General features: G+C 33.6%; 1 protein-coding gene across 1 annotated transcript in view; it reads right to left on the bottom strand.

Moving 5' to 3' along the window:
• Positions 1 to 1,961: 1,961 nt before the first annotated feature.
• LOC122448446 (coiled-coil domain-containing protein 7-like) overlaps positions 1,962 to 11,568 on the bottom strand; it is a 76,840-nt gene continuing 67,233 nt past the window's right edge. The window contains exons 17-20 of the mRNA XM_043479753.1: positions 11,172 to 11,460; positions 9,968 to 10,040; positions 3,051 to 3,146; positions 1,962 to 2,009 (exon numbers count right to left, since the gene is read on the bottom strand). Of these exons, the coding sequence (XP_043335688.1) occupies positions 11,440 to 11,460 (21 nt within the window). The 3' untranslated portion in view covers positions 1,962 to 2,009; positions 3,051 to 3,146; positions 9,968 to 10,040; positions 11,172 to 11,439. The remainder of the gene's footprint in view (positions 2,010 to 3,050; positions 3,147 to 9,967; positions 10,041 to 11,171; positions 11,461 to 11,568) is intronic.

Here is an 11,568-nt window from a genome sequence, read left to right as displayed (position 1 = left end):
TCCTTTCAATTTTGTAACAATTTAAGCAAATGACCACAATTTTTTAAAAGATCAAAATATAAGACAGGACTATGATGTTTAGTATAACCATGACAGTGTTTCTACTGAGAGAATGTGTAGGCACTCTGTTATTTCATACATATACTAAAAAGTTGAAGGTAAACATTTTTCTAAGCATATTCATTGTTTTTAAGTTTTCACATTTTAAACCATGAGATTGATTTTAAAATTGAAATAAACAAAAATAATGATTCAACATTCATATAAAAATGAAAAATGGAATAGGTGGGGAAAAACAAAGTATCTGAGGATATTTATATCCAATATATTTATAGTTTTAATAATTATAGATTATGTGTTCCTGGAATAAAGGAAAAAATATTGGATTTGTAAACAGTCTGACTATAAACTATTTATAAGATATACCACACCAAAGTTTAATAATACAGAAAGGTGAAAAGCAAATATATGAAAAAAGATATGTATGCACATATTAGTCAAAATAAATCTGCTATAGTTATGTCATCAGACAATACAGAATTTAAGTCAAAGGAACTTACCAAAGATTAAGATGGTCTCTTTAATAAAAAGTTGAGTTCACCAGAAACATGAACTTTTAAAAAACTGTACATACCAATAACAGCAGTATAAGGAGGCCAGTAATACAAAAATAAATAAATCCAAAACTATAGCAAAAGAATTCAATATGCATGTTTCAGCAAATGGTAAAATGAACCAAAAATTCAAGAAAACCAAGAAATAAAAATATTTTTTAATATAACTTTTAAAAATTTTGCAGTGATATTGTAAGTCTGAATCAGGCTACATATCCCACTTAATTAAAATCAATTAATTCAATTAAAATAATTTAATAATTTTAATAATAATATTTACTACTGAATTTTTTCTAACAACTCTAAGTACTATGTAAAATATTTTATCTGATACTTCATGCATACTCTGAGCTATAAGATGACTTTCATATGCACTAGACAACCAGATTTGTGCTGTAAGCACTATATGCAATATATGTTAATTACCCAACAATATTTTATCTCATTTATTAAAATATAAACAAATCACACTCTGTGGCAACAAAGTATTAAAAAAGATTATCAAAGAGTAAACATATGTGACTACATTTTTCACTTCTGTAAATAGAATCAGCCTTGTTTATTCAGAGATATCAATAATCTAAAGTGAATAATAATTTAATATTGGCTAACACTATTTAAAATATTATTTCACCTTCTTGGCATATTCACACTTTAGAATAAAGTTAAAATTTGCAGTGTTAGATATGTCTAAGAAAAAATACGTAATGATACAAAAATATATATCAGAAAGAGAGTAAAAGAAACTTACAAAGTAGGAAGAATTGAAGCACAAAGAAAACAGTATAACTTAAATCTCAAATCATCAAAATTTGATGAAGTGTGACTATGAGTGCTAATTAAGAGACAAAGATATAGGGACTTCCCTTGTGGTCCAGTGATTGAGACTCCACCTTACAACGCAGGGGACTTGGGTTTGATCCCTGGTCAGGGAACTAAGATCCTACACGCATGGTACAACTAAGCCCATGTGCCATAACTAAGACCCAACAAAGCCAAATAAACAAATATTCAAAGAAAAAAAGACAAACATATCAAGCTGAATTTGAAAAATACTGTTCTAATCTTCACACTAAAAGAAACAGAAAAACCATAATGATACAAAATGATTAAAACAACAGGACAGAAAAAAAATGTGTCATGAGAATACCAGTCAGAAGTTAAAGCCACATTAAAAGCAGGCATGGTAGTTATTTATGGCAAAAAAAAAAAAACAAAACTATAAAAGTGATAAAGTGGGTCCCTTATTAGAAAAGGGTCTGTCCTCTTGGGGCTTACCTGGTGGCTCAGATGGTAAAGCATCTGCCTGCAATCCAGGAGACCTGGGTTTGATCCCTGGGTTGGCAAGATCCCCTGGAGAAGGAAATACCACTCCAGTACTCTTGCCTCAAAATTCTAGGAAAAATGTTCATTTTAACTTTATATGAATGTTAATGATAAAGTATCATAAGACAAGACTTGACATAACATAAGAACAAAACAGAGTAATTCATAATCATAGCAGGAAATTTAACCCATCCAACTCAGGAATTATAGAACACACAAATAATCAATGAACAAAATACTTATAGATACATTCATGAACCATGGATCAATGCTCTCCTGAATTTAACTGAAAATATTTTTCAAGATTTTAAATTACTTACTTACTGTTAAAACTGCCACTTCCTGAAGCTTCACGGTTAATTTGAAACTGCCTGTTTAAAACTGAAGCTATATCCTCATGCAATTGATCTTTAATAGTCATAGCTTTTGGCTCAGTTATAAGAAATGCTAAACAGAAAAATGGATCTATTATAAAACTTCTGAATATACCAAGTAATCAGCAAAATTTCTTCTAATTCATGCAACACTAAAGGAGGAGGACTGCAAAGCAGTGAATTATAATACATATTCAAACAGACTCTGGAAGGGAAGTAGGCAATTTGTGTGAGCAGTTTTCATGAGTGTGTATGGGGGCAGTCTTGTTATATACTAGTCATTAATCATGCAAATAGCAAACAAAAGTTGATCAAAGGCTTCATTTAGTTTTCTAGTTATCTTAGGGTATTCACACTTACATCAAAGCATAAAACTTCTATAAAATATATGCACAAATATTTATAATGTGTTGTTCAATTTTTTTCTCTTTCTTGATCTTTGTTGCTTTATCCATTATTTAATGAAAATTAAAGAAAAAATATCTTTTAGTGAGCTTAACTTCAAATAATTTAAAGTGAAAGATGCTCAGTCGTGTCCTACTCTTTGCGACCCCACAGACTATACAGTTCATGGAATTCTCCAGGCCAGAATACTGGAGTGGGGAAGCCTTTTCCTTCTCCAAGGGATCTTCCCAACCCAGGGATTGAACCCAGCTCTCCTGCATTGCAGGCTAATTCTTTACCAGCTAAGCCACAAGGGAAGCCCAAATAATTTAAAGATGTCTATAATTCTTACCATTGCGTCTATTTGTTCTAGTAGTTCCCTGATACAACAACCGAGTTTCAGTTTCTGATGGTGTTTCATTCTTAAGCAGAGGATTTTCATCTAATTCTTTACCAGAAGATACATAAAGAGATACATTTTAGTCTACTAGATAGATAGAACTATTGTGAAATCTCTATATTTAAAACAAATATACAGCAAATTTTCTCTCATTTTTTAAAAGTTATAACTAAATTGCTGACAAAGGTTCATATAGTCAAAGCTATGATTTTTCCAGTATTCATGTGAGGACATGAGAGTTGGACCATAAACAAAGCTGAGCACTGAAGTGTGCTTTCAAAGTGTGGTGCTGGAGAAGACTCTTTATAGAGTCCCTTGGACAGCAAGGAGACCAAACCAGTCAATCCCAAAGGAAATCAACCTTGAATATTCATTGGAAGGACTGATGCTGAAGCTGAAGCTCCAATACTTTGGCTATGGTCATGATGGGTAGAGCTGACTCACTGGGAAAGAACCTGATGCTGGGAAAGATTGAAGGCAAAAGGAGAAGGGGGCAGCAGAGGATGAAATGGCTAGATATCATCACCGACTCAATGGACATGAATTTAAGCAAACTCCAGGAGCTGGAGACAGAGAAGGACAGAAGAGCCTGGCATGCTGCAGTCCATGGGGTTGTGAATAGTCGTACCTGACTTTGTGACTGAACAGCAACAACTAAATTACCATAACGCTAGGTCTGACAGGAAAATAGTTTTAATGGGGTTGTATTTTATTATTTCTAGGACATAATATTAAATGAAAAAAAAAGAAAAAGAAGATATCCAGTATGTTACCATTTGAGTAAGAACACATGGGAAATGAGGGGGTAAAGTGGAGAGAAACAGAGACACTAATCTACAATACAAAACACTAGAAAGTTAAACCAGAAAACAATATACTTATTTGCCTTCAAGGGGGTGACAGTAGGTCCAGGGAGTACAGGAGGAATGACAGTTCTCTAAGTACAGTTGGCCATTTGTATCTGTGGGTACTACATCTGCAATTCAATCAATTCAATTCAGGTTGCAAACATTCAGAAAAAATTCCACAAAGTTCCAAAAAGGAAAACTCTGCCATGTGCTGGCAACTACTTAGATAATATTTCCATTGTAGTTACAACTATTTACATAGTGTTCACATTGTATTAGGTACTATAAGTAAGCAAGAGATGATTTAAATTATTTGGGAAGCTATGCATAAGTTATCTGCAAATATAGCACCATTTTATATAAGGGACTTGAGCATCTCTGGATTTTGGTATCTAGGGGGGTCCTGGAACCAATCCCTTGTGGGTACCAAGGAACAACTGCACATCTTTTGCATGCTTATACTTTGGGAAGTAGGTTAATGTTGTACGTATTGCCTGCAAAATAAAATCAACAAAATACTAAAATGGAAGTAAAACGGCAAAGAATTCTCAAAGAAACTTAGCAGCATTATAGGATACATCAAATGAGTAAATGTGCTGCTGTTGTTTAGAGTCAAGTTAACACTGCAGAAGAAAGGACATACACATACAAAACAAAGGAAGGAAAAAATAAGACCTGAGAGGATAAATTAGAATCGAAGACATTCATGAGAACTCATGATTTCAAAATGTATCTATGTATATGCATTTATGTCTATGTAGGTATATATGTGTATGAATATGTGTATCTATATTTGTGTATGTATATTGAGGAGTCCACCTCCAGACTAAAATCTTATGTGTGATATTTCATGACTGACCATATGCAATTACAGACAGACATTACAACAATAATATTCAGAGAATTTAATAGTCCAAATTTAAACAATGAATAAAGCAACTAAGATCAAAAGGGTAACAGAATTGAACAAAACTATAAATTAAGAATTCTGCAGAGGTTTTTGATTTCTATAGAACATTCCATCCAACAACAGCTAAGTCTGTACCCTCCTTAAATGCATATGGAAGACACTGTAGCCAGCTTTCAGAGATAACTGGAGTTCCTGCCACTGCAACTTCTACCAGGGGCTAGAGCTGGCAGTGCAGTGAGACTAACCCCACTGGTCCCAACTGCTCTCCAGAATCAGGATTCTACAGCACCTTTACCATTTATGGGACTGGAACTGCTGCTCTACATCCCATTTCAGATGCCAAGTCACTGCTCTAACCAACCATTAATAGGTATGAGTTGCTATCAGTGAGTGAAAACCATATACTGATACTTTTGCAGAACATATGATATAAAACAATTAACTCAAAACTAAATTCATAAATCTCCTATAGGAAAACATAGGAATAAATCTCTATTAGCTTGGATTTTGCAATGGATTATCACATATAACACCAAAAACACAAGGAATTAAAAAAAAAAGATAAATCAAGCTTCATGAAATTAAAAATTCTTATCCATTAAAGGATATTATCAAGAAAGTGAAAAGAAAACCTAGAGAATGACAGAAAATATCTGCAAACCATATATCTGATAAAGGTTTAATGGCCCAAATATATAAAGAACCTCTACAATTCATCAACAAGAAGAAATGACCCAATTAAAAAATGGGTGAAGCACTACTATTCAACATAGTTTTGGAAGTACTAGCCACAACAATCAGAGAAGAAAAAGAAATAAAAGGAATCCAGATGAGAAAAGAAGAAGTAAAACCATCACTGTTTGCAGATAACACGATCCTCTACACAGAAAACCCTGATGACACCACCAGAAAATTACCAGAGCTACCATGAATAAAGTAAATTTGCAGGATATAAAATTAATACACAGAAATCCCTTGCATTCCTATACACTAACAATGAGAAAACAGAAAGAGAATTTAAGGAAACAATCCCATTCACCACTGCAACAAAAGGAATAAAATATTTAGAAATAAATTTACCTAAAGAAACAGAAGACCTATATATAGATAACTATAAAACACTGATGAAAGAAATCAAAGAGGACACAAATAGATGGAGAAATATACCATGTTCATGGATTGGAAGAATCAATATAGTGAAAATGAATATACTACCCAAAGCAATCTATAGATTCAATGCAAGCCCTATCAAGCTACCAACAGTATTTTTCACAGAACTAGAACAAATAATTTCACAATTTGTATGGAAATACAAAAAAGCTCAAATAGCCAAAGAAATCTTGAGAAAGAAGAATGGAACTGGAGGAATCAACCTGCTTGACTTCAGATTATACTACAAAGCTACAGTCATCAAGACAGTATGGTACTGGCACAAAGACAGAAATCTGAATCAATGGAACAAAACAGAAAGCCCAGAGATAAATCCATGCACCTATGGACACCTTATCTTTGACAAAGGAGGCAAAAATAGGCAATGGAGAAAAGATAATCTCTTTAACAAGTGGTGCTGGGAAAATTAGTCAACCACCTGTAAAAGAATGAAACTAGAGCACTTTCTCACACCACACAAAAAAATAAACTCAAAATGGATTAAAGATCTAAATGAAAGACCAGAAACTACAAAACCCCTAGGGGAAAACATAGGCAAAACACTCTCCGACGTAAGTTGCAGCAGGATCCTCTATGACTTACCTCCCAGAGTAATGGAAACAAAAGCAGAAATAAACAAATGGGACCTAATTAAACTTAAAAGCTTTTGCACAACAAATGAAACTATAAGCAAGGTGAAAAGACAGCCCTCAGAATTGGAGAAAATAATAGCAAATTAAGTAACTGACAAATAATTAATCTCAAAAATATACAAGCAGCTCATGCAGCTCAATACCAGAAAAATAAAGGACCCAATCAAAAAATGGGCCAAAGAACTAAAGAGACATTTCTCCAAAGATGACATACAGATGGCTAACAAACACATGCAAATATGTTCAATATCACTTGTTATCAGAGAAATGCAAATCAAAACCCACAGTGAGGTACCATCTCATGCTGGTCAGAATGGCTGCATCAAAAAGTCTACAAACAATAAATGCTGGAGAGGGTGTGGAGAAACAGGAACCCTCTTACACTGCTGGTGGGAATGCGAACTAGTACAGCCACTATGGAGAACAGTGTGGAGATTCCTTAAACAACTGGAAATATGACCCAGCAATCCCACTGCTGGGCATACACACTGAGGAAACCAGAATTGAAAGAGACACATGTACCCCGATGTTCACTGCAGTACTGTTTGCAATAGCAAGGACATGGAAGTAACCTAGATGTCCATCAGCAGACAAAGGGATAAGAAAGTTGTGGTACATATACACAATGGAATATTACTCAGCTATTAAAAAGAATGCATTTCATTAAGTTCTAATGAGATGGATGAAACTGGAGCCTATTACACAGAGTGAAGTAAGTCAAAAAGAAAAACGCCAATACAGTATATATGGAATTTAGAAAGGTGGTAATGATGATGCTATATGCAAGACAGCAAAAGACATACATGTAAAGAACAGACTTTCGGACTCTGTGGGAGAAGGTGAGGGTGGGATGATTTGAGAGACTAGAATTGAAACATGTATATTACCATATGTGAAATAGATGATCAGTCCAACTTTGATGCATGAAGCAGGGCACTCAAAGTCAGTGCCCTGGGACAACCCAGAGAGATGCGATGGGGAGGGATTGGGGTCAGGACGTGGGGGACACATGTGCACCTGTGGCTGATTCATGTCAATGTACGCCCAAAACCACCACGATATTGTAAAGTAATTAGCCTCTAATTAAAATAAATAAATTAATAAAAAATAAAATATAAGTATTTAAATTTTGAAATTCTTCTCTAAAAATATTTGAACAACATTTTTCACATTTGGATATATAATATTTTCCTTATTTTTAAAAGTTCTACTATTTTCTAATTCCATTTTTATATCTTATTTGATTAATGAATTATATACAATTTATAAAAATTATATAAAAATTTTGAATGACCAAATACATGATTTTAAAATATTTATTTCCAAGTTAATTTAATTTTGATAAGAGGATATCATTTATATGGTGGCACAATTTTGTTGTGTTTTATTGAGACTTGGTTTAAAGTTCAGTGGGTAATAAACACTTTAAATATTAAAAAAAATGGTGAAGGAGTTGTAAAGAAATTTTTTCCAAAGAAGCTATACAAATTAACAATAAGCACACAAAAAGATGCTTATAATCTTTAATAATTAAGTAAATGTGAATCAAAATTGTAATGAGATACACTTCATACCTACTGGAATAAACATAATTCAAACAAAACAGAAAACAAGGGTGTGTACCATTGTACACTGTTACTGGGAACAGGAAATGGTGCAGCCACTGTGGAAAACAGTTGTGCAGTTCCTCAGAAAGCTAAACTTAAAATTATTTTACGATCCAGCAAATATACTCCTACCCAAACAATTGAAGACAGAGATTTAAACAGATATCCTATACCATGTTCAGTGTTGAATTATTCACAGTAGCTAAAAGTGGAAACAATCTAAATGTCCATAAGCAGATGAATGGATAAACAAAATGTGGTATGCACATACAATAATACATTCAGTTCAGTTCAGTCACTCAGTCGTGTCCAACTGTTTGTGACCCCATGAACCGTAGCATGCCAGGCCTCCCTGTCTATCACCAACTCCCAGTTTCCCCAAACTCATGTCCATTGAGTCGGTGATGCTATCCAACCATCTTATCCTCTGTCGTCCCCTTCTCCTGCCCTCAATCTTTCCCAGCATCAGGGTCTTTTCAAATGAGTCAGCTCTTTGCATCAGGTGGCCAAAGTATTGGAGTTTCAGCTTCAACATCAGTCCTTCCAATGAACCCCCAGGACTGATCTCCTTTAGGATGGGATGGACTGGTTGGTTGGATCTCCTTGCAGTCCAAGGGACTCTCAAGAGTCTTCTCCAACACCACAGTTCATAAAAAGAAACAAAATTCTGACATATGCTAAACTGTGGGTGAACCCTGAAAATATTATGATGCTAAGTGAAACAGCATAATTCCACTTACATGAAACAGGCCAGGTGCAAACGGACAAATACATAATTCCACTTACATGAAACATAATAGCCAAACTCACAGAGACAGAAAGTAAGTGAGAGGTTACCAGGGGCTGGATGGAGGCAGGAACGGGAGTTACTTCCTAACAAGTGTCTTTTCAGGGTGATGAAAGTTGTGGATATAGATGTAGTGATGATTGCACAACACTGTGAATGCAGTTGACCCCATGGACTGCAGCATGCCAGGCTTCCCTGTCCATCACCAACTCCTGGAGCTTGCTCAAACTCAACTCCATCAAGTTGGTGATGCCATCCAACCATCTCATCCTCTGCTGTCCCCTTCCCCTTCTGCCTTCAATCTTTTCCAGCATCAGGGTCTTTTCCAGTGAGTCAGTTCTTCGTATCTGGTGGCCAAAGTATTGGAGTTTCAGCTTCAGCAGCAGTCCTTCCAATGAATATTCAGGGCTGATTTCCTTTAGGATTGACTGGTTTGATCTCCTTGCATCATAACTGTTTAAAAAAATTTACTTTGAAAGTTTCAGCCAATGCAATAAGATATGGATGGGTTATAATAAAAGCTATGTATGTTGGGAAAAAAGAATAAACTGATGTTTTATAAAATATACATTGAACACCCAAAAACCCAGCTAAAACATTATTTATAACACAAAGCATATTTTTTTCCTGCTATACTCTGATGAATTTGGTGTATAATATTATGTTGCCAAATACTGTTATTTGGTTGAGACAAAGCTATCACTTTCCTTTTACACAAAATTTAGTTAAGATAAACTGAGCAGTATGTTAACTCACCAAATTAATCTTTACACATTGGTCAGTATATTTAGATATTCTCTCATGACTGTCTAAGAAGTTATTTCTATACTTAGTAATGTTCTCACTTCATTTACTTTAACATGGGAACACGAAATCATTAACATCTTTTTCTTACAAAAGAAAAAATCTTTTTACCTTGAAATTCTCTTGCTTCTTTGTAAGTTTGTTTTTCAATCTTAGTTTGTAAATTCTCTTCTATAATATCAGCCTTAATCACAAAAGTTAAAACAGGTAATTACAAATTATACATCATAGAACTCTAATTACCTTCTTCTATATCTACAATGTCATTACAGAAACTTTTTATCTCTCATTATTTCTTAAATGTATCAAACTTAAAAATGAGAACAATTAATGGATCTGAGGGACATTTGGGAACACTTTTAATAGTGTGGAAGGACCTTTCCCAAGCAAAATTGTGAATCTTCTTCATAAATAATTCCAAACAGATCAAGTTAATATTTTAAAATTATGATTCTAGTTTAGATTTATATTTTCACCTAATTTAATCTCTAGGCAAACTCAAATGGCTTTAAAAATTATTTTTATAATGCCACTTAATAGCTTGTATGATAAAAAATATTGTGAATGTTAAATGTCACTTATATATATATGAATATATGTCAAATATCATTATCATTTTTCTTTTTCCCAGAATTTTAACTAAGAATTTCCTGAACAGTTTTTTAGCAAAGGCAATTCTAGTAATTTTCTAAGATATGTTTAAGGTATATAAAATTATTTCAAAACAACTATGCTCTCACAACTATCTTAATATACAAAAATTTTTATAGATGAACATGAAATAATTTCTCTGTTTCAGAAATCACATATCTTTCAATTTATCATTAAAGTTATAATTCTAGCCACAAATTCTTTGTTGGTACAGATTAGAACTTTTACATTAAAATATTGATCCCCAAATATCCCTTTAAAATTCTAAATATATAACATGTTTTATCATAGTTACGGAGTTTCGGATCAATATATACACATTGCTATATTTAAAATGGGCAACCACAAGGACCTACTGTATAGCACATAGAACTCTGCTCAATGTTATGTGGCAGCCGGGATGGGATAGGGGTTTGGAGGAGAATGGACACATGTATATGTATGGCAGAGTCCCTCTACTGTCCACCGGAAACTATCATGACATTGTTAATTGGCTGTACTCCAAAACAAAATAAATTAAAAAAATAATGAATCAAATGGCAAATTTAAAATTCCATTTAAATAAGAAAATATTGATGTTTTACATTAACATTGATTGAAAATATTGAAGAAGTATAGCAATTAAAATAAAAAGGTTTCAATTTATTATGCTGTACATTACCACCTTTGAGATGTCAGTACCCAGCATCCTTCTTTTAACAGAGGGTGAGATAAATGATGCTGCAGACATTTCATTCCCTTGAAGCAATTTTCCAACAGACTGTGCATCTTTAATTTCTTCATGCCATAACATTGTTGTGAATGTTTTATCATAGTTCTTTGATGAAAGTATATGGGACAGATCTTCATCAGTTAAACCTTCACTTGGAGTCTTTAAAAAAGGTGATCCATCTTGAGACTTGAGGATCTGTGAAAGATCTGAAATAGCAGGGCTAGCTCTTTCCTTCTCTGAGCTTTAGAATTACAAAACATCTGGTATTAGATTATATGAACAACACTTTTTATTTTTAACTAAAGAATCATTTGCATAATCTATAAGGATATTAAGTGGGCAATTACAA

The sequence above is a fragment of the Cervus canadensis genome, chromosome 10 (genome assembly GCF_019320065.1).
Source record: "Cervus canadensis isolate Bull #8, Minnesota chromosome 10, ASM1932006v1, whole genome shotgun sequence".
Taxonomy (NCBI): domain Eukaryota; kingdom Metazoa; phylum Chordata; class Mammalia; order Artiodactyla; family Cervidae; genus Cervus; species Cervus canadensis.
The sequence above is the reverse complement of the archived record's forward strand: the minus strand, read 5'-3'. Positions and strand labels throughout refer to the sequence as shown.